The sequence below is a fragment of the Meleagris gallopavo genome, chromosome 4 (genome assembly GCF_000146605.3).
Source record: "Meleagris gallopavo isolate NT-WF06-2002-E0010 breed Aviagen turkey brand Nicholas breeding stock chromosome 4, Turkey_5.1, whole genome shotgun sequence".
In the NCBI taxonomy this organism is placed as follows: Eukaryota; Metazoa; Chordata; class Aves; order Galliformes; family Phasianidae; genus Meleagris; species Meleagris gallopavo.
The window spans coordinates 53,294,778-53,319,524 of record NC_015014.2 but is presented as its reverse complement, the minus strand read 5'-3'; the positions used below and the strand labels follow the sequence as shown (position 1 = coordinate 53,319,524).

Here is a 24,747-nt window from a genome sequence, read left to right as displayed (position 1 = left end):
ATAGTTCCAATTTTGTTTTTTAACCTGCAAACTACGGAGAAAATTTTGTTATTTCCAGTATTTAATTTATTTGTAGTATCCATATTTGAAAGAAGGCTTAAAGAGCCTTGAGAGTTTTGGCTTCAACTTAACATTTATTAAAGGCCTCAAATTTTGCAAGCGTGCTGAACAGCACATTCACAAAATAACTGTCATTAAAACACTATAGCCAAGCTTTTCTTAAGTGCAAATATACCCTTGAAAACTAAATAACACAAGCTGATCTTTTCACTGACCTGGAAGACTCCACAAGCCAGCAATTTCCAAGGTTCTTAATTTCTTTTCTAGTTCCGCCACTCGATTACCTAGAATTCTTTGAAAAAAGAAAAAAAAGAAAACAAGAACAGAAGTCAGGGACATTCAGTTGAAATGAGATTCCCTGTTATATTAAGGTAACCAGAGCTTAATTGTTTGTGTGACTGCAATTGAATCTTGTACTTGTTACTTAATTACTGCAGTAAACCCATTAACAATTTTACTGATTTTTACTAATGGCGTTGGACAGCCTCCCCCAGAGTTCAGAGAGAGCAAAATATACTTGCCTAATTTATATCATAATTAAAAATTAAAACAAACAAAAAAGAACAAGAAAGATTAAAAAAATAATCTTGGATGAATTGGACATTCAATCTTTTCATAACGCTAATGACTAAGAATAGCAACTCCCAGCATTTCTATTTTCTCACTTGCAACTATTTCTTCCCGGTTACTTTCACTTTCTCAGCAGCTAAAATCAGAAGATAACAGCTATGCAATCAAAATGTGCAAAACTCAAGACAACATCTGGATTGATTCAGCAATCCCGAGGCACAGCTTTGGCCTACTCTTATTTACAAGGGTTTGTCTGTCAGTAAAACTGCTTAATACAGCAAATAACAGCCTTTTTAGGTGCTGAACTGTTGCCTTATTTACTAAAAAGCTTCAAGCTCTTTAGTGCTTTTATCACTCAGCCGCTCAGTTTTCACTGCATTTCTTGGGTCATCTCTTCTTTTATATCTGATTCCTAAATAAATACTATTTGTAGTTAGCTCTCCTGCTGGATTTAACTTTTAGACTTAATTCTCTCCTGAGATCAAATGAGAGATTCGTATCTTGCAAGGCTCTTTTTTTTCTAATGAATTTTTGAAAATGTTTCTCTCACAGGCACAGCAAGTCTCCTAGAGTCAAAAGTCTTTAAATAAATCCCAAACAATACTCAACAGAGTGAAAAAGCTAGACGAGACAGCAATTCTAAACATGACAGTAGAGATAATGGACAGCAAGCTTAACTCATCAAATTACAGCAACAGGATAAGTCAGTTAAATTTGAACTGAATGCTGAGAAGCAGTATATTGCAACACAGCAAGGCAACAATATCCTCCCAAGCTCACCAGAGCTGTGTAATACTGCACTGCATGCTCTCCACCTAGGGCTTTATGCTGCAAACATTTGAGCATACTGGGAATGTCATTACTGACAGAATGACAGAATCTGGGTCATGAAGGACAGCAAAACCAGCAAATATTAAATGGACTAGAGAAATCTATTAACAAGGACTATGTATTTTTGAAATCTCCAACGTGAGGGCTCTGCAATGATATAATAAAAGCTTCTAAGTAATTTTAAAGACTACAAAAATAACAGTTTGAGAGGGAGACTGTAAAAGAGAAAGCTTAGAATGAACATCAAAGCAAGCACAGGGCGGTATAGGGATATATAACAATTAGAAAGCAAACAGCCCATCACGTTTACAAGCAGAGGAGAAAAGACATGTGGCAGCAGTTATTTCTTCAGTGAAAGTCTGCAACCAAACAGGCCACCAAGGCTATGATAGATCTATTACTGCCTTTTCCAATAACTGCTGAAGACTAGATTTCGCTTTCAGAACGCTTCCTTCTGGTACAAGGGACTCAGTCCTATTAACTTTGTTTTCATAGCCCTGTGCATTGTGCTGGCCTGAGGGCCCACTGAAGGTCAGCTGAAGGATATGGAACTCCCCTGGCTTGAGGATAGGGAAGAAAGACAAGTTGTGAAATACTCCTTCCAGTACGTTAGCTTTGTGAGGGAGCCAACAAAACAAAGCTGATGTGGCTAATGGTTGTCACTACAAATGTATCTCGATTTTGCACTTTTGCCAGGAAAAAAACCAACTACTGGTTATTTCAATAAGTGTCTCACCAGTAGGCCCAGGACAGAAAAGGGGGAAAAGACGTCAACTAGCTGCATCACAGACCAAAACTAACTTGACCGTCTATATTAAGTTCAGTTACTGCTACTCTCTTGTTATTTAGAGAACAGCAATTCTCTTGCCTCTCTAAAACTTTATAATTCATTTATCTGCTGTACTACAGTAATTCTAAAGATTTTTGTGCAACTCTACCCTGGTAATTCCTACTGAAGCCTCAGAAGAGATCCTGAGCTTTTTTTTTTTTTTTTTAAATCTGTTGCACGTTCTCATGCAAAAGGATCATTCTGCAGCTCTGAATGCTGCTCAGCAGAAAGAGGACAATCCTTAACCACAGTCCTTTCATTCAGGTACAGAACACATACATAGAACATGATTCTAGTTTGCTCCAAACCACATCACTGGAAGAGAAGTATGAAAGTAATTAATCCTACATAAAGCTGTGTGTGCTAATGAATTTACTGAAAATCCTGAAAACAACATGGTTTTTGCCCCCAGTTTCTCCTTTCCTGTGTCCCTCCAAATAATTTGCCACCTTGGTATATGCTGTGGAAAGTCAAAGTTGTGCTGGCCTGGAACAGCAGGTATTTTTGAAGGGGCTGCAAAGGTTGCTAGCATCCAATTCCCAAATCTATTTTCCCCTCTCTAGCAACAACAGACCAGATCCTTCAAAGAAAATAGAAGGATTGTGTCATTGACAAAGATGCCAATAGCTATTCCCACTGCTCTCTGGTTACGTGCTTAATGCAACAAGGGAGTTTGTCCAAACCCCCCTCCAGGATAAGGCTTTAAAGAAATACGTTGTTCAGATGACGACAGCAAGGCTCCCACCTGAACATAGAAGATCCCTTCTGGCAATTCCAACTCTTCCCAACACACACGGGCGTAATCTCAAGGGAGCTGTTCTGATTTACAGTACCTGAGATCCACTCAAACTCATCTTCAACTTAGACTTACTTACAGAAAGCATATACCCTCACATAGACACAATCTTCCAAACACCCATAAATAGGGTCTGTCACAATAACTTACCTAGTTCTACACATCACGTGGAAACAGGTTGAGGCAAGCTTTTTAGTTATTTAGAAATAATAAAATTAGTGTAACACATCTAAGCAGGAGAACAGCTATGAAGCTCATTTGGCTTGCATGAATGCTGGCAATTTCATGAATAAATTGCACTAAAAGAAAAAATCAAAAACAAACGTAATAAGCTGTTTATTGCTGGAAGCCAGAAAGATTTTCATCCACTTCTCAGAAAGGTTAGGACTGTTTATTTTCACATTTACTTCACTATTTAGTCTTGCAATACATTAGTGCATACAGAATTCATTTAAAATTTCTTTTTTCAAATTAAGTTGATGTGCTTGTAAGGAAAACAAAGGATGTTACTTAAAATTAGTGGCAGTAGCACCGATCACACAGGGAAACCAATCCATCTTCTCTCTAAATATCTTATTTATCTTAACTTTTATATAAAGAGGTATAAACTTATATATCTCTTTAATCATGGAATCTTAATACAGTTTGGGTTGGAAAAGACCCTAAAGACCATCTAGTTTCGATCCCTCTGCCATGGGAAGGATTGCCATCCACTAAATCAGGCTACCCAGGACCCTATCCAACCTCACCTTAAATGCCTCCAGGAATGGGGCATCCAGAGCTTCTCTGGGTGGCCCGTGTCAGTGTTTCATCACTCTCACAGTGAAGAATTTCTTCATTATATCTAATCTTAATGTACCCTCTAGTTCAAATCCGTCACCCTTTGTCCTATCACTAACACTCCCTCATAAAGACTCCATCTCCAGCTTTCTTGTAAAAAAGAAGCTAAAAAAATTACAGGCTAGACTAAGCCCTTTCAATTGTAGGCACTTAGTCCCACACTTCCTTTTACCATACCAGATATTTAGAAAAACAGTAATTTGATTAATAATAATCAAAGTGCGTCTGTTTCAAGAGCAAGTGAAAACAGATATTTGTTTTAAACTGGCTAACAGCATAAAGTTAACTTCAACAGTACACTCAAATTACAATCCATCTAGAAAAAAACCTACTGTCTTGTTATTATTTCCATTAATCAAAACACTAATTTAGTGTACTGTTATTGTGAAGTTAAATAGCCTTGTTTCAATAGTCAAGCAAGAAAACAGGTTATGACTTTGGAGTAGGCCAACTTGTGGGAGGGAAATAACAGTCTTGAAGAGTTCTGTTTACTGGTAACAGAATCACTAACAGATGAAATACTTATCATGAACCAAACGTATAACTTTTTTCCCTGAATAAAATAACCACTCCAAAATCTCATGTTCTTTAACCGATTTCATCTTCTTCACACAATAATCTGTACGATTAACTGGGTTCTCGGAACACTGTACAATAAAAGCTTGACAAACACAGTAAAAGGGTTGAAGGAAAATAGTTCAATATTCTGATTTACGAAAGCACTTTTGTCATTATATTTCTCTCTAGTTCCACTTCCTTCTCAACTTCCTACTTTGAATACAGCAACATTTTTCAGCAAAAGAATGGATCTGCTGCTAGTGCCAAGGTTGTGGACTTGCCTATTCACTTGTGCTGCAACCTAAATCTCACATCTAACCTGCACCAATTAATTGAGCAGTTCTCTACTAAATTTCAGAAGATATCAGACTTCACTCCTAACTTTTAAAATAGTAATTAAGTGTCTTCAGCAACCAGCTAATGCACCTGAAACAAAGGATGCTTTTTTCCTGATGTCCTACTTGCATTGCCCTCTTTCACTTTAACCCTTTTGTGACTCAGGTGCTTTTACATGAAGTTGTTCCCATTCCTCCCAGTTACTTAAAAGCTTCCTTAATGAAACTAAAAGCCAAAGGTGGAAAAACAAACAAACAAACAAACAAGCATACTGTACAAGAATGTTCCTGAGGCCTTTCACTCAACTTGCCCAGTATTCACCATTCTGTTTTTTTGAGGCATCCAAAGCACACTAAAGTTCTAAGCATGCTCCTTCCTTGGGATAGAGATGGACTATCACCACTATCGCCTGTTGGTCACAAAATCCAACTCCAAGTGTGTTTTTGTGCACACATTCAATCTCTACTCCAATGGCTATAGCAGCTGAGCACACAGATAAAATAATTGTATCTCTTGGTGAAGACTTGTCTTAAAAAACTGTGCAGTTTTATGCATTTATGTAGTCAAAAATAGAGATAATATTATCAGAAAGTAAAGCCATCATCCCACCAGTACATTTGAGAGACATAAAGGACTGCATGAGATGTAAAATTAAAAAGGAAGCTTGCTATGGTTATAGTCAGGAGTATGCAAGTTACAGCACCAGGAAATGACACACTATCAGAAAGTAAAAGGCAAAGACTGGAATAACAAAAGTTACTCTCTTACTGTTTTTTCTGATGTTACATTAGCAGCAAGGAGGGAGCAAGCAGACTCCTCATTTATGCTGCTCAGTGCAGGAGCTCACCTTGCTTGCATTTCGCAACAGCCTTAAAAGCATGAATTGACTGAGCAGCCATCAGTTGGAGCTGGGCTACATTCTCACTGCTTTAGTCTCCCTTCAGCTGATTAGGCATTTGCTTTCTCAAGAGTATTCAAGAGTGGCTATAAACTGCTCCTCCACTTCTGCTGCCACATCCCTAAGAACTATGCAGTGAAGTCTGCCTAGTATCATAGTTACAAATTTTCAAAATGAATCATCTATTCTAGCGCAATACAGTTCATTTCAGACCTACTCTTTCCTTTCACGAAAGATAGCTGCCTGTTTCTGACATCTGGTCCTGATGTGCTTTTGAGAAGTCTGAATAATCTCTGATTACCACTAGTGACTCAGTGTTGCAAAAATCCCCCTTAAAAAAAAAAAACCTCAAGAAAAAGTCCTAAAGAAAAAAAACACAAAACCTGAGCATAGAATTGAGGAACACTTCCTAGCTCTGATTTTCATACACTAATTAAGGACAATAACATCAGAATGTGAGAGAATGTGTCAAAAACAATTATATTCTGCCATGTATCTATACATCAAGATACAATAAATTCTACCAATGAGTAGAACAGCTAAAGGTAAACAAATTCTCCTTGAAACATCAGTTCAGATTTTAAGAAATCATATGGTAGCAATATAACTGTGTTTATCTCCTAAAACTTTTGGCAAATAACTATAGGAGCAACAGCCATCATCAACAACACGTAGGCTACCAGCCTGTAACAAATGTCACACTAAAAACTTTTCATACACCTCTCCTAGGTGTAACATTTGCTATTTCCACCAATATTTAACAGTTCATCTATCGTATCTTCTCCATTTCAAGGGTGTCTTCCTGGCTGCTTTTCTTTATCCCTCTCTACAGATTACTAGCAAGAAATGCCAATTCATTACAAGAAGCCAAATGATTTACTATGGTTTGTCTTTAACCTGAGCTGTAAATCGGTCCTTGCCTAGCAGTGACAGTCAGGTCTCTTTAAACTGTATTATTTTCTCCAAACACATAGTTTATTTTCGGTTCTAAAATCCACAGTACCCACCCACCTGTTAGCAATGACAACAAATTTTCTGTGAAAACTCCTTCCCATTTCCCTGAAACTCCTCCCAACACTATGACTTTTTCATAGCTTTGTAAGTTCTGTGTTACTTAAAAGTTATGCTACTTACTTGTTGGTTTGCCTTTGGTGTTGTATAACCATGTTTTTTTCATGGATTGTTTCCAACAACGCAGTGGCCAGTGATTTGAGATCTGAAATGGACTGTGGTGTGGCTGGTAGGCTACATCCATGATCCTCAGACAATAACTCTTGGACTGTAACATTAAAAACACAAAAGAGTTTTGGTTTCTCAAGCACAGAGACATTACACAAACATTTACTTAGCATTAAAGGACTACTGTCATGACTTAAATGAACATATATGATTTCCTTCAAATAACAAACCAAAAAGACCAGAAACATAATACAGAGCTGGCATAAAGATGGTGGCTTTCTGAACTGACTGTTCAGAATCCACACCAACTGCCAGAGTAAGAATAGGCAGAAATACTTTCGATCTGGATCACAGGCCTTATGAGGAGCAGCTGAGGGAGTTGGGATTGTTCAGTCTGGAGAAGAGGATGCTCAGTGGCTGCATACTTTAGGTTATCTCCTTTTGATTTGAAAACAGCCATCCAAGAATTTCCTTCGCAGTACAGATCCTATTTACCTCTCAATCACATTACAAAGTTCACCAGTGTCATCAACTTCTATAACTAGAACGTGGCTCTGTTTATATTTGTGCAGGTCAACAAGTACATGGAGAAGATCAGAAGAATTAAAAAAAAAGAAAAAAAGGAAAAATGAGTTTTAACTATCACAACAAAAAATACTCATCTTACCTGTTTGTGTATGAACATATTAACAAGGTATACTGTTTGGCACTGAGAATTTTCTCTAGTATTTAGCTCACTATTTTTGTTTGTTTCACCCTTTTGCTTCCCACAAAGAAACACGGGAAAACTTCTTGCAAACTATCTGAATGTAAAACCTCCTCAAAATAGGAGTAAAAACCTAATTTAGCCCTCCCCCTCTATCCATCAATAGATTTTTCATTGGAGTATGAATTGGGATTGCCATTGTTATCAGAGGAAAGAGACTGAATAGAAAAGTGAGGTCAAAGAAAAGTCATGGTTAAAGTTGCAAACAGGCTTAGAGATAAGAAAAAATGCATTTGATCCAATTGATGGGTTGAGGGGTGAGGGGGGGGAAATAAATGGCAAAAGAATAACGAAAGGGAAAGTAATACTCAAAAGACAATTTTTTTAATCAAGTCAAATGAGAAAATTATGAAAAATTAGCACTTTATAATAAATACAAAATAAATATTTTTATTTGGTTGGTAAGGAAAGTGTTAATGAAACTGAGAAAAAAGAAGGGATGAATTCAATGAGACACGCAACACCACGCTGTATTTATTAATACCTTGTTTTGCAGACAGGACTCCAGTCAGAGCACTGCTACTGGATCTACTATGAGTCTTCGAATTTTTTCGTCTCTCCAATGCATTCTAAGGAAACAACAAATAGCTGTAAAACAACAGGTCAAAAGTTCTACTTTGTTCCTTCTATTAGGAGTAAAAATCTGAAACTTTGGATTTTGGATTTGGGTCTCAGAACTTCAGAGGGCCTGAAGCTACACTAACAGTATCCTACTGGAGTGTGATCTTCCCGGAATATTACAGAAAAAAATCTCCGCAACGTTAAAAGACTCATTCTGTCACATTGAAATCACAGTGCTTCAGTCTCCCCATCCCTCCCCTATGCTCGTGCGTTTTTCAAACAAGCACGTTTTTGAATTCATGAGTGCCAGTGAAGATACTGTAGTATTCCGTAGAGAGTATTAGTTGGGAACAAAATCAGTCTTTCCCCAGAATTTCTTCGGATAGGCTTCAAAGGAAAAACCTCAAATCCTCATTACCAGAGCTTCTAGTAGCCTTATAGGAGGACATACTGGCTTTCAGGACTTAACAGTAGAACGATCCAGAAACAAGAGTCTAGTTTGCCCTGTGACATAATACCAGATGTTTACACTCTGAGATACCCATGTCATAAGCATGAACAGACACTGACACAAACTTGGCAGCACTCTCAGGAATTTTGCTCATGCACAAAAAGCACACTGTTTCACATTGACCCACATGGTTAAGCAGCCCTACTAATAGGATTGGGTATCTAGGACTGCCCCATGACAAGTAGATCTCTCCTGCTGTGCACCAAAATCACATCAGAAAGTGATATAACGCTTGACTGCAGGAAAGAGCAAGAATATTTTGCCCTTGGAGTTCAGTCCTGAAGGGTTAATACAAAAGAATATGTAACTTAACTCAGGAACAAAGTAATAATGAAGACACACCACTCATTAGGGTACGTGAAGAAACAGTGATGCTGTTAAGGAATAGAAAGACAAGACCTGCTTTAGATGGGAGCACAGACACTCATTCCCCATACACTCCACAACCTGATACTTTTCACCTACAGCAGGCTAGAAGGCTCATCACCCTCCTGCACGACTAACAAATGTACAGTTAGAAGAGTGGCGTGGTTAGGATGGTATTTTACTGGGTTATAGTTAGAAAGATTATCACGATGAAAAGAAACAATCAAAAATGAAACGCTCACCACATCCTAGGTTGTAGTAGAAAACTTCAAAGGAAGGGATCTCTACAAAGAGATCCTTCCCTCATGGCAGTCAGCCCTTAAATGGGGTCTAGGAGAGGTGCAACCAGGCTCCACCCCTTCCAGTCACACAGCTGAACTGCCTTCACCTGTGACCCAGTCCTTGCCTCAGGTGATCAGTGGTTCAGGCTGTGACTCAACAGTTCCCATACACCCTCCCCAAGAGGTGCCACAGAACTTAAAAAGGTCACTTCATTCTCTTTTCCATGTACCCCTAATGGATACCACTTTTGTATTACACTGGTTGAAAAATCTATAAAAGGAAGATTACTGAGCATGTACAATACATACATGCTAATATTGTCAGAATGTTAATGGGGGATTTTTCTTTGGAGGCACAATTTTATTTAAATACATACAAACTTGAGAATGAACAACAATCTCAATGAACACCAAAGCATAGATTAGATGATAGATACATTGAGAGGATTTTACCTTATATTTAGTAATATTAGACTTAAGAAGGTTCACTTCCTCTTGAATTTGCTTTAATCTCTCTTGGAGGTACCTGGAAAAAAAAAAAAAAAGAAAAAAGAGAGATCTTTCATATAACATTACCTTCACTATTGCCTCAAATATTCCTCTTTACTATTTGGAATGACTCCTCCTTTAGCTACTGAGAATGCTTTTCCCTTTACAGCTTTCTGAGGGATAAAATAACAAGACCTTACTACTTTTGACCTCATAACAATTTTGACAAGGAAACAAATTGCATCAGAAAAGTGGGCTGCCCTTCTCTAACATTAGTCCAGCATCCTGCACAACCATTTTTTTGTGGGATATAAAATTTTGGGAATTTGGGAAGGGAAGCTGGAATGATATATTTATATCTAGACAAAACAGTGAGAAAACCTTTACTCATCTTCTCCGAACTTGAAAGTCGGCAAGATGAACACCTAACATTCATATGTATGTCAAAACAAGACTCAACTATGCAGAGCTTTTGCATTGCACTATCACTCAATTCACACGGTACTTCCCATTAGTAGTCACAGAATATAAAATTTAACAGCTGAAAGATGATGTACATAAACTAAAACAATACTGTTCTTCCTCGCAAGGTTTAGGCACTTTATGGTTAGATAGCAGTTTCCACACAAGAAGAAATACTTTTTAATGCATAAAAAGTTTACATAATATCCTTTCTCTCAGTTCAACTACCCCTGCATTAGGGTCTGTAACAATTTAACTATCTTAGCAGAAAAAAAAAAATGGGATCAACACCCAGAGGAAGAGGCTAAAACTGATACAGAACTAATAGACTACATAAAACAAAACAAAATGAAAATGCTGGGAGGAAGCATTTGGTTTTACACTTTCCTACCTGAAGTACAAGTAAAAGAAAAGTACCTTACAAGCCATGGTTTGCTTAAGGTAATTGCTGACATTAAGGGAGGTACCTGCCACGCCTTCCCAGTGCCTCCTCTATTGACCTTAGTGGAAACCATAAAACCTTTTTTTCTTCCCTATGGAAGTGGCAAGAATATCTACATGGGTGACTTCACAAGTACAGCGTTGTTGGAAAATCACACCTTGTTGACAATCACTTCTTATGGTGAGAAGTATGTCCAAAAATGGTAACTCAGTGTACTTGAAATACAATTCAGGATTATCCCACTTCACCTCACTACAAGTTCCTTAAGACACTGATTTTTAATGCTCTTGGTTTTAGTGCCATACAGTGACAGGAATAAAAGGCCTGCACTTCTCTTCCTTGCCCAACACAAGACATATTAGGGAATATCACTTACATTTTTGTAGCCAAATAAAACAGCATTACTAATTTTCTGCAGCATAACTTTCCCAATATTTTTTGATGGTTAGTTACAGCAGAAACAAAACAGTCAAAACAAATGACCAAATCTCTCAGCTGTAATTCTTGGTAGTGTTTTCTTTAGGGTTTTGTTGTGACTCACTTCCTGGTGCTCCTATTGAAGCAATATGCTACAAGTTCTAAGGAAAACAGTGAGCTGTGCCATGTACTCACCTGTTCTCCATACAGAGAGCATCTATGTCAATGATACGGTTTTCGTGTCCTCCTAAAACATGATTGAGTTCTTGGTTTAATCTATCAGACTTATCTTGATAAAAAGAGCGTTCTTCTTTAACATCCTGTAACTCATCTAGTGCAGATTGAAGATCATGTCTCAGAGCCTCAATCTGAAAAGAAAGGAGAGTCATATGACTGTTTTGAAGTCTAGAAAAGAGTGCACAGTGACCAAACTGAAAGCACCTACAATCAAGTACTACATCTCTGATCAGGATGGATTTTTGTACAGTCTTCCCAAAGCTCATAACTCCAGTACTTTTACCCTATTTTGTTATTATTATATTCATTTGAATTTAAATAACCTTAGCAGTTATACTTGTTTTACAAAATTTCTACAAAATGACTAACATATAACAGCAAAAGAAATATTAATTCATACTATAATCTTGCTACAAACATACTAAGCTAGTTTTAGAACATAACATCTAGGTCTCTGAGAATGAACTGAAACAAATTATAACGAGGCAAATTTGGAAGATTAGATAGTCTGTAAGTGGGAATTTGTACTACTTATAGGATTTTCAAATATAAATCTCCATACAGTAAGAGGAACTGAAAGAAGTAAAAAAAAAACAAAGCCAGCATGGAACTGACAGGATGAGCCCTGCTATTAAGCAAAAAGGTAAAAGAAATTAAAAGAACACTCAGGGACACAGAGCTTCAAATTTCTAAGGAGAGGAAACAAAAAATTGTTGAATAAAGTCTGCAATGAGTTGAGAACTCTCCATGGGCAGATCAAAAAACTCTGATGAACTAGAAAAAGACAACAGAAAAACGGGTAACGAGGCTACATGCTGAACAGACATAGAACCTAGGGACAGAGATCACAGAGGAATCATACTGGAAGAAGAGTAAGAGCAGGCAAAAGTCCTCCTGGTAAACTAAGGCAGTAATGCACTTGATGTGTAGACTCAAGAATAATGAGAAATTTGTACTTTTTCCTGGACCACAGAATGGCTGATTGAGGGTGGAACTGCCATTGGTAGGAATGAGCACAGGATCAATAGAAAACAAAAATCCAGAACTGCTCAGAAAGCTATGTATCACTTTTAGGGAAAGCGCCTGATGGGCTGGATAATGCATAGTACATGATATTGATACAGACTTGATGTAGAAAGAAGAAAGCTGATGAAATATTTTATCAAAATGGAGGCAGAAATGGCTAAGATATAGGAGGAAAAGGAAACCTTACATCTTCTACAGAAAATTTGATTCATAGGACATACATCAGCCATCATATACCGTTTTGAATACTGCATTTTTAATTGCTTTCACTAAAAAGTCTTTTTCATTGACAATACTCAATTGTCACAAGCTGTTGATGCTGCACATGACAAAAAAGAGCATTTATAATCTCGAGAAAGAATTGCTGAGATCAGAAAACTCACTCTTAACATGTATACAAGCTTAAATTAGTGCTCAGTAAGAAATGCCTCAGTAAAAATCCCAACACCTTTACCACTATTTGCAGTAGTAGATAGTGGTACCAGCCTCAGAACACAGGGGAAACTGCCATTTACTTGCAATAAGGCAAGCTCTATAAAACACAACAGTATGTGCCCATTTTGTTATTACTTGTTCTCGAGCCTTCTCCAGTTGTTGAACAAGATCCTCACGTTCATGTGCTGCAAAGTGGCGAGCTCCAACTTCATCATCTCCAAGTCTTTGCTTTGCTATTGTCATTCGAAGGAGCTGTGATGACAAAGACATATTCCGTAAGCAAGAGATAACAGACTGTAGCATCTAGGTTAGAAAGTAAGGCTCTTAGATTTCATCTCTTCCAAGCCAAATAGCTGGTATTATTTAAACCAGATGAAATTTTCTAGCTGAGGGCTTAATTCTGTTCTCAGGAAAAATTCCTGTCAAACTCTCTGAGCATAAAAGGTGCTGCATTACATCCTGCAACACCAGTCAGCAGGGTATACAAATGTCTAAATGCTGAAAGACCAAATAAACACAAAAATGTGGTCAATGATTTTTAGAAGTGACAGGAATTAATGCTAGACAATTCTCATAAAGCTATTTTCATATTCAGATCATAAAATTATCTGCAGCAGAAAGCAGGTTTCCTAGCTAAGGGAAAAAAAGATACCAAGTTGTTCATTCAGCATCACTTTACCTATGCCACTTAAAATCCCATTGTGCTACACTAGTGCAAAATTTGCATTAACAACTGCTTATAAATTTTACTGCTCTTTTTTTTTTAATTTCAAAAAAGTTAATTCATGCTAAAAACTAACAAAGAAATGGGCCAACAGCAAACAACTTGGCCAAGATATGCAAGAAGCTAATGAACTCATCAGCTTTGCGCTCGCTGAACATAGCCTGTCTTGAATTAATACACAGCTGTATTAAATATCTGAGGCAGATAGGAACTACCTTTGAGAATTATCAAGTATTAAAATAAGACTCTATAAGGCATTCAGCATTTGTAGTTGCTTATACTGTGCACAACCAGGCAAAAGCATGGCCTCCCTAGGGCCTAACTTGTAGAAGCTCCAGAGACTGCAGAAGCTCACTATGATAACCAGCCTGAGTTTCCCTGTATTTGACTGTACCAAGGAATTAATGTACATCATTATAGTGCAAAGTTAGGGAAAAAATAAAAATAAAAAAATCAATCTTCTGAAGTAGAAGATGGTACATTAAAATTTGTCTTTGGTATTTATGGGATGCCAGTCACTGTAGCTGCAACATGCCAATTAAAATCCTGCTGATACAAGACAGGTTAGCAAAATCACCTTCCTCGCTTATTTCAGCTACAGTTTAGTGCAGTCCAGTGGAGTTTGTATGACTCTATTCGATAGGCAGCTCACTTGTTCAGGAGAAGCAGTGCCCCCAAAAGTAATGCTGGGGAATACATTTCCTTCTCTCCGCCAAAAAACTACTGCACAGTCAGGAAGGCTGAATGGATCGTAGAAGATACAATTCCTGTTAATTTCTTTACCAAAAAAAAGCAAACTATTAAGTCAAGAATGCAACTAGCAAATTCTGTAATGATCTCAAAGCTATGGAATTATTTTTTAAAGACTAAAAGGTCAATAAGCAAAAGGTATGATAACGTGATTTAATGCAGTTAGATTAATTACATTTCTATAACCTTTCTCTGAGATAATCAGGGAGAAAGGCAGTAAGAAACAAATGCAGTAACATTTTAAGACTCAACCTTGTTCAAAACAACTGGAAATGGGAAGGGGATGGCAGTTTACCGAGGCCTCGATGCCTGCAGCACTGCAGCACCAGGCTGGGAACGTATCAGGGCTGCGACTGTGTGCTAAGAGCAGCCCTCCTCCTGCACAGGAGGGGTATCATCAGATGCAATTATATCCGTGAGCAATTAGTACTTGCAAGGTCAAACAGTCTGCCAGTAAAACGAAAACTATTTACTAAGAAGTCTGAGATAAAGAAAAAAAAAAGCACGAAGTCTTACAAAAAGAATGCTTCAGAGCCCCAAATTCCATCAGTAAGAGTACAACAAACATAGATAAAACAAAGTAAAACACCAATCCCTAAAACACCGGAGTGCTTCTCCCAGGCAGCCGGCCAAGTGGGGAGCTGGCAGGGCACAACAGGCCAAGTCCTTCAATTCTGCACTGCAAAAGCCTCACGAGGCAGCACCACCCGCTGTAAAATTCCCACTTCAAACTCTGTGACCCCAGCAGATACTAAGTGTTATGCCAGAGGGTTAAGAGTTTATTTCATATTTTAGTGCTTTACTGTAATTTTTATACACTTGTCCTCTGGCTGCTGTATTTTTATTTCTATCATTCAGAAATCACCGAGTAAAGAATCACTCAAGTTCATTTTGCAGACCCAGAACAGGTTAATGCTGCCCCTCAGGAACCTGCAAACAGCATTCACAGCAGAGCAGAATGGAATTAACAGCACCTCACCAGAGATAGCTCCTGTTTGTCAACAACCAATGTATTGTTAACCAAACACTCTGATGCTGCAAGCCACCAGTCTGTACTGCTTATATATTACACTTCTCTCCTGATCAGTGTCAGCTAAAATAGTTACTCATAAAGTAGCAGCACTAACACAATGCCTCAGAGAGGTTTCACTGCAAGTGCTGCTGTGCCAGCTAGAGACAAAAGATAATGTCTGTGCCAAAGTTCTATGTCCCTGGTTATCTACAAAACATGCAAAGGAAAAAGGGAAAATAAGCTCAGACAGTAAGTTCTTCATGGAAGGCAGAAACCATCATGCTTAGCTACATCACTGATAGCTATTATCTTTCCTAAGTTGCCTACAAAATCTTAAGAAGTAGATGAGGACTAAGCAAAATTGCAACATTAAGTCCCATTTCTGCCAAAACATATGCACCACATTTAACATTCTGCACTGTTGCTGCCTTACAATAACAAACTGTCAGTAATACCACAGGTATTGTTTCCCATGCAGCTTCCTTTCACTTAGCTCTGCCCTCCACAGCCTACATTTCTTTGCGTAGGTAGGAATTCAAGTGAAGACAACTGAGTCATCTAGTCTTCCAGAAGTCTCCAGTTTCTCTTGTGCCTTCCATTTTCCTCTACTTATGAGAAAGAATGAGATCTCCTAACTACCCTCACTCCAAGTTTCAGTAATTGTTCTCCAAGTATTGCTGTTAGAATGTTAGAAAGGAAAAGGACTTACAAAGAAGTGTATCATAAACATGGAATAGTTTTCATGTGTCAGAGCTGATAAGAGATTGTGATCAATCATAAAAATAAATAGTCTTAGATATCTGCTGCTGGAGTGCTGCAGTCTGCCTGCTGCTGTATTTCTGAAACTGCAGCAACAAGCCCTTCCAGAGATGGACTAAAGAAGTTTTATTTCTGCCTATTTGATTCTGGTTGAAACTAAATGGAAAAAAACTAGCCCACTTAAGTCAAATTCAAGTACTTTGTCATTGCCTATTAACATACTTAACATGATTTGAAAAAAAGGTAAAATGCAATCACTGTAAGGTCTTCTTGCTAATCCCAGTAACTGTACCCAACTAGCAGCAAACATGAAAGCAGTTAAAAACAAATCAAGCCATCAAAACATTTCTTTATCAATAGAGCTAATGTGCGATATTTAAAGATTTTTCTTTCTTTTTTAGCCCTACAAAGCTCCTGCCATTCAGTGACAAAGCCTGCATGAGTCACCCCTGCTCAGACATAGGCAGAATTGTTCATCCATAAGCAGCTTCACTTGCTGCAAAAGCAGCTGCTTGTTCATCTCTTGCCAGAAGTAAGGTTGACGTAGACCAGCTGGGCAGGATGCCCTCCCTCACTTTGGAAAAAGCAGAGAGAAGAACGCAGAGGAAGAATGTAAGAACAAGCAAATTATTATAGTTCTTTGTTTTTTTATATACCATGTATTATTTGGACTTCAGTGCCTGAAGTAACCCAACTGCCAGTACAGGAGAACTGATGAGCAAAACGGAATGGCTTCAGGAACAAGTGTAGAATTTTATCACCAAAGTTGGAAGAGAGAAAAATCTGACACAGGAGGGAAGCATTAAACCCCTAAGAAAGATGGCAATGGTTTTTTTTAGGCACTTCAAAATGTGTAACCTGCCTTCAAAATATCTCCGTTTCTCATTTACTAGTAAGGTAAAAAATGTGTTCCAAAAATGAAAATCCCAGTCTAAATTAATCCCTGTCTGATGTAATTCCTGACCACCACTCCCCACCTGCCTTTATTTAGTGATGCACTATTTTGCACATTTTGAACAGGGGCACAGTGGGCAGAATGACCCTTTTTGTGTTCCATTTCTTATGAGAGTCATGAATTTAAATTCACTCTGACAATACAGATATCAGAACGACAACCAGCTACTACCAAATTAATTTGTAAGGCAGGTTTGAACAAAGCCTCTTCAAGCACAAAGAAGTAGATTCTGTATTACCAACATCATGCATTTAGAAGGAGTTGGAATAAGTACATAACCTTGATATTTAAGTACGCTTTAATTGTACTACCTTTGTGTTCTGTCTGGATTAACAAACACTTGTTACCAATTCAGGACTGGCGTGGCAAAGGCTGCATCGGTTCTGCAGAACTGATACTGCCTTTAATGCTGCAGTGTAGTTCAAACAATAGATGAACAAAAGATACCTGGGGAATCCTTTGAAGACTTGAGCAAGTTACACTGATTGTTATACACATGACAAATTCAGGCCTCATATGGCCATTTCAACAACTCTATTCACATTTCTAAAGATCTTTGTGACAAACAATGCATAAAACTACTTTATCACAAAATACTTAAGTTTGAAGTAATATAAAATGGAAAGAACAAAACTAACCTGATCAATTGAAAGAAAACAGGTTTTTTTTAATTCAATTTTTTTATATCCTGTGACTTTAAAGTGATAGTTGAAGAGATAGCTATCATTCCATGTTTCACTTTTTACTTTGCAAACTGACTCAACTGGTCTCAAATTCAACCTTTCACTAGTTTGATCTCTGAAGGTACTTCTGCATATGCTCCAGCTGTGAATGTTACACACATTTGGCATGAGTTTAAATATTTCAATTAACAGAGACAACAGGAGTTTGATTAATACCAAATGGCAGATTTTGAGCAATGTTCCACATAACTTGCTAAATTTAGCAATAAAATAAATCGGTTATGTAACAGGATGAGAGTGTTGTACTAAGCTAAATATACTTTTTTTTTTTATAATGACCTGCTCCATATTTTTGTAGAGAAAAGTATGCCTTCCTGGTTTTATCATCTACTAATATCTTCCATTTTCACTGCAGTGAAAAATATCACATGCTGAAGATGAAATGCTTATGCATGTAAGAGGAAATATCACTAATACAATATATTAAAAAAACCCTGAGATTATTAAAGCAAGGCTGGGTGCAATATTTATAATTAAGGACAAGTGAGTAAAAGCAGTAAATCAAAATAGCTAATGAGCTGCATTTACTGCTCTCTTATACAGGCTTCTTTTGTTTGACAGTACTGAGCATTTATTATAATCCAAATATTCTCGAATTTCTAGAAGTAACCCATTGTTTTGATTTAGTTCTTTGTTTCCCTAAGAAGCAATGCAAAACTCCAGCCCTGTTTACATATTCCAGTCTATTTAGTGATAAATTAAGTTTATAATACCTTATTGTCCCCTTGTACTTCCCCGAGTCTCTGCTGAAGCTCCCTAATTTCTTCTCCAAGATGTTTATTTTGATCTTGAGCCTCACTCAGTAGTTGAGTAAGATTTGCCTAGAAAAGAAGCAAGTATCAGTCAAAAGTTAGTGCCTATGGAGAGAAGTGCAAGTGGTAATTGCAAAGAAACACTAGGTTTAGCCCTTATCTGCCAACAATCTTTACTTTTATAGTTATTGGTATTCAGACTTCATGCTTCATTGGAGAGTCACAGGGTTCCTTCATCTTTAATAGCAGAAAAGACATACAGCATGCACGCATACGCTTTTCGAGAACAGCACACAAAACCCAAACAAAATAAAATGAAAATATTTACACTAGTTCTGGCATCTTGGCTGGCACCAAGAGAAAAACATAGAGTACTTTGACAGTATTTATAAAGTTGCCAAAATTATAGTTTTAAACTTACATGCAATTAGACAAATGGCATAGCTGAGAAATAATTATGATCTAATTATGTTCTTTAATAGTCTTTAAAGCAGATTCCTATTCAATAAAGCAGATGCCATTCAGAGTCACAGCCCCTGTATGGAGCTGCACCACAGATATCTAATGGCACAAAACTTCAGACATGGCCTGATTCGTGGTCTTAGCATAGAGACTTCGTGAAGAGCAGAAATGAAAGCTAGAGATGAATTCACCTGGAGGCAGGGAAGCTTCCCAAATAAGTCAGAAGTCATCATGCATGTTATCTTACAAAGTCTATCAGGTGAGCAACCTGGTGTATAATTTCACAATTCCATCCACTTGATCACTAACAAAAAACAAGCAATATCCTCCTTTCCTAAGATATCTGAAAAGGAGCAAATACTACTAACAAATTTACTGTATTTTTTCCCTAAAAATAACGCAGAAACACACAAATATTGACTTCACACAGGGAAAGTCTATCAAAATGACATCTCTTCTAAGAGCATTATAATCGTAGCAGCTAATATGCAGCCTTTAAAACATCCCCTATGCCAGCTACGTATCTATTGTCATCTACTGTCATAAATCTGAAGGATATAAAAAGAAATGGAATGAGAATTTTCAGCTTTTTTGAGGCAACATTTCTAAATTAGCCCTATACAGAGCCTCTGGATTTGAGGCCAGTGCATCAAATGACTGTTCCTTGTTCTCTCTGAATATTTAAGTTCAATTTTAGCGTCCTTTCTTGTCGCTCTTTTTCTTCCCTCATTTCTCTATTATTATCTCTCTTTATTTTTCGATCCTGCTTTTTTACCTTGTCAGTTTCATTATTAGGCAGTTTCATAGGAAGTCTATTGGTCTTTTCCTTTAAAACCTATACTCTATTGAACCAACACAGTTGCCACCCCTGCAATCTCTCTGTTTACTAAATGCTATTTCCATACCTCCTGTTTTATATTTAAGTCAACTATTAACACGAATATAGCTATGTATGCATCTGATATTTCCAGGATTAGACTACTGAACTGGAACTTTTGTACAATGGTATACAAGGAAGCTGGCTCCAAACTCCAGCTGGCCTAAAATAGCAATACCTTCTAACTTTTAAACAGGAAAAATAACTCAAGATAGTAATACCTCCTACTAGATTCAATGATTCAAGCCTGATTCACTACTATAATTTCGACCCTTCTGTTGCTCTGAGACTAAAGGTTCAGAAGAAAGTAATTTTTCTACAATTCTGGAATAGATTAAAGCATTTTTAAAATTACTGATAAACCTAAAGACTGCAAATAAAATCATGTGAGAAAAGAGCGTAATTGTAAAAACTGTAAATATACATCTGCAGGGCCAATATTACCCAATCATCATTTTATTTTCAGGACAACAATCACTTAAGGAATATAAATGGCTCCTCAAATATGCTTTGGTAGTTGTTTTTTTTTTCCTATGTATTAAACAGATGAGTAAAAGTCGTTTATGTACTCAGTGGACCAAGGAGCTTCAGAACACATTCAGTCAATGGTTCTGATAGGTACTTCTTAATGGCTGCTTAGAAGAAATAAAACAAAAACCCTACGCTTACACGAAATTGTACTTAATCTGAAGTACCCACAGCTTATGCTCAGATGCTTTTCTTTTTTATTAAGAAAGCTGATTTTCAGTCAACTCAATCCAATCAGTAGAGCGAACCAGTTGAAAGGAACACTATTTGCACAAACCTCTCTGAAAAAAAAATAATTCTATTTATAAAGTCCCTTTTTATTGCGAATCTGAACAACTCCTAACACTGCTACAGCTATTTCTACACCAGGGAAGACCTCAGTCTCACTAATCTGTCCTTACGGCTACAGCACCAGGATTCCAGCAGTCAGTAGTCAGGACCCAGCTTCCAATAAGTCCAGGAAATGCATTGCCATGCTTATACTAAATCTTCCTACTCAGATTTATTTTCCCTAAAACCATTTCTCTTGCAGTGTGACTCTATGCTAAATTTTATTTTTCAATCATATAAATGACTTAACGGGATAAAAACCTTTCTACTTGAGACAGGTATTTTAGAAGAAACTTAAAACTAGAATTTTAGACACCAAAATAAAACAGCTTCATTTAAACATACTAAGAGCATTACAATGAGCTAAGTATAGACCTGTTCCTTAATGCAAAGCTTCTATTATACTGGTGTTAGACTAAAACAACTGAGCTGTGTCACAGGAGCAGTCTCTAGCAATTACTCATTTCCCTGGCTTAGAGGTACCATACAACATGTAATTTAGATTGTTCCCTGTTTTAAAGGTTTTGGCAAGAACTCATTAAAGCTCCGTTAAATGTGGGTAGAAGGAGAATTATTTGATTTTCAGGTGCTCTGCTGGGCTTCAAGAGAGCCAGCCAAGAAGATACTTTGAACAACACCTGTACTTGGTACCAGTACTTTGGCACACAGAAGAGAACATACCATATGGTTGAAAGATGATAAAATTAGCAATGGAGGACCTCTAAGAATATATTTTATGAAGAAAAGGGAGAAATAGTAATCCAAGGAAGGAGAAAGGTGATTCATTTTTCCAACTGGCAACTTCTTCTCAATATTCATAGAACACATACAGAATTCACTTAGAAATTCAAGACAAGTTTCTTTAGCAGGGAAGCTAAAGTTTGTTTCATTTACCTGCATAACAGAACTCTCAGAAAATTAGTCAAATTCAGTTTCCCTACTGTCAGTTTCTTCAACAGTTTGATGCTAAGTGAAACCTTAAAAAGAATCCTGTAACTGACAGAAATTTCACTTCTTTCACTCACGCTATTCAAAGCTGTATCTTTGAATGATGTAGATAGATTTATAAGCTGTGGTTAAAGGAAGAGAATCGTGGAATGATTTGTGTGGAAGGGACTTGCATGGAATGGCTTGTGTGGAAGGATCATCAAATTCCAATCCCCCTGCCACAGACTGCTAGATGAGATTGCCCAGGGCCCCATCCAACCCGGCCTTAAACCCCTCCAGGGACGGGGCATTCACAGCCTCTCTGGACAGCCTGTTCCAGCACCTCACCACTCTCTCAGTAAAAAACTTCCCCCTGACTTCTAATCTAAACCTCTCTTCCTTTAGTTCAAAGCCATTCCCCTTGTAATATTACTACCTACTCATGTAAGAAGTTGATTTTCCTCAAGTTTATAAACTCCTTTTAAATACTGGAAGGCTGCAGCCTTCTCTTTTCCAGACTGAACAAGCCCAGTCCCTTCAGCCTATCTTCTTAGGAGAAATGCTCCAGCCCTTGAATCATCTTCATGGCCCTCTTCTGGACCCCCTCCAAAGGCTCCACTTCTTTCCTGTGTTGAGTGTCCTAGACTTGGACAAAGGACCCCAACTGAGGCCTCATGAGGGCAGAATAGAGGGGGACAATCACCTCCCTCACCCAGGGAAAGGGAAAGACGCAGAGGTCTATATCCTTCTGCAGCCTCATCTTCTCTTGCCTCTGCAACAACCCAGAACAGAGGAAACTGTGCGCCTCCTGTCCTCTCTCAATGCAGCCATTTGTTTTTCTAATTAACAAAGAGTATTTCTTTCAAGTATATCAGAAAATCTCTCCAAAGCCCAGTCCACCCCTAGTTTCAGCTTGGAGTATTCTTAACCCTCCGCAGCATTCTTCTACATGTCTGCTACAGGAAGCATGCCTGTATATTTCAGCACAGTTCAACCCCACATTATAGTACTAGACAGAACAATCTATGCCAAAATTCCTTTTTTCTGCTAACCAAAAGCAAGTGCAACATATGGCAAAGATCCCACTGGAAGCTGAGAGAAAAAGTGTGATGTGGGAGTGCCCACTGGGAAGTGCCTACTTTTTTTAGCTAGGAAAAAAAAAAGCAACACAGAGCAGACAAAAGAAAAAAAGATTCAGTGGGATGGGATCGTGAAGCTTTTCCACTTAGATTTCTGCTAAAAGTCTCAAGAATATTTTGAGGATAGAAGGTTGAAGAGAGCCTTACTTTCAGCTATGGACAAACATCTGAAACTACTGACAAAAATACCTATAAATATGAATTTACTAATGCAAGTCAGCTGTCAGACAGCAAGAGATCTTTGCTCATTACTGACCCACAGAATTTGAACTGATGACCTCAAAGAAAAACTATAAATAACATGGAACTCTAAACAGTCATCTCTGGCATTACACACTACCCTTGAATTTGGATTCTTCAACAATTTTGCAAATCTAGCTACACATTCACAGTGTTATTTTTCTTCACATCACTTTAAAAAATGATGGATAGTAACACTGGCTTTAATATACCTCTCAATCCTCTTGCACATAAATCTTATCTGACATTTAAAAAAAAAACAAAAGACTTTCTGCCTTTAGATGCTGTCTGAAAAAGTAATTTGTTAAAGGGGGAACCTTTACAGTTAAAAAATATTTTAAAATACAAACATATTATTTCTATACCACAGCTTACAGTCTTTTGCTTTTTTCAGCCACACCTTCAAACAAAGAACACTGAGTTCTTTGAGTTCTTAGGACAGGTGGAAAAAAAGTGTGATGAAACATTAAGCACACCTGATTGGTATGACTGATAGCAAATTTAATTGCAGTTTCTCCTGCAGTGCTTTTATATGATTGCAGTGGCTGCATTAATACAGAAAAACCTGTTTTGCTTACCAACTACTACTGTTCACCTACAGTTTCCTTACAATAAAGCAGCAAAAATCATCTTTCTTTTTAAGTAGAAAGATTATGCACAGAAGACTTCTACATTTATACATCCTAGGCACATTAAATACATAAAATGGGTCATATTTCCCCAGGAAAAACAACAGCAAAAGTCAAAGCCTTGCCAAGCAGTCGAATAAAAGAGAAGGAACACCCCTCTTCTTCTGACTATATGCACTTTGAGAACCAGGAAGGAATCCCACCACAGAAACAAACCAGTCAAAACTTGACAGGGCTTTGCTGAACAAGAAAAACTTGCTAACATTCATATACTTACAAGATACTCAGCACTCTTGCTTATAAAACTGTTTTTATTGAGTTGTTTAATAAAACCAGAAAGCCATTCTATCGCTAGGCATATAAGCCAAATACTCCTACCCTCCTTTACAATGAGTTTTCTGTGTGTTAGCTTAGCACAGTGTTACACAGGATCAAACAGCACATAGCCAAACCTAAGGCACACACTGAAGACTGACAAAGAAAGAAATGTTACCATCAACTACAGACTACAGAGGACAGTTTTTGCAAAGCAACTTGCTAACATACATCATAAGCAGCAGGTGTTAGTATTAACTTGTAAAGCCTTTCTTGTTGCCCTTGGCATCCCTGGGCAGATTCAATTCCATGTAGGATTTATAACTTTCCCAATTCCATCCCAGCTATTCATACAATGCACCTGTACTCCTCCCAGGCTACCTGTCCATGCTGTAACTTTCTGTAGGCTTTCCTTTTGTGTTTGAGTTTGTCCAGGAGCAACTTCTTCATCCATGAAGGCCTTCTGGCATTTTTGTCCGACTTCCTTTGTGTTAGGATGCATCATGGGACATTACCAATCAGATCCTTGAAGATGCCAAAGTCTGCTTTCCCAAAACCTCACCTCTCAAATATCACGAGAAGTTAATTGGCAGAGATTTCTTCAGTGTGACGTTTCAAGTAGCTTGCTTCAGTTCCCTCATACTTCATACAGGCAAGAATAGGGCATCAGAATTTTGTTGATAGAAGATGAACGTATTCAAAGAGAAATGATTAA

The 24,747-nt window shown here is 37.6% G+C and overlaps 1 protein-coding gene across 5 annotated transcripts in view; it reads right to left on the bottom strand.

The window, feature by feature from the left end:
- CCDC149 (coiled-coil domain containing 149) overlaps positions 1-24,747 on the bottom strand; it is a 47,150-nt gene that overhangs the window by 12,967 nt on the left and 9,436 nt on the right. For 4 of the 5 annotated variants that reach the window (XM_031553169.1, XM_031553170.1, XM_019614924.2 and 1 more), the window contains exons 4-10: positions 18,547-18,654; positions 13,026-13,142; positions 11,388-11,560; positions 9,836-9,908; positions 8,148-8,232; positions 6,853-6,997; positions 276-352 (exon numbers count right to left, since the gene is read on the bottom strand). In XM_031553169.1, the coding sequence (XP_031409029.1) occupies positions 276-352; positions 6,853-6,997; positions 8,148-8,232; positions 9,836-9,908; positions 11,388-11,560; positions 13,026-13,142; positions 18,547-18,654 (778 nt within the window). Of the gene's footprint in view, positions 1-275; positions 353-6,852; positions 6,998-8,147; positions 8,233-9,835; positions 9,909-11,387; positions 11,561-13,025; positions 13,143-18,546; positions 18,655-24,413; positions 24,675-24,747 lie in introns of all 5 variants that reach the window. The other variant, XM_031553168.1, reaches the window with a different exon arrangement.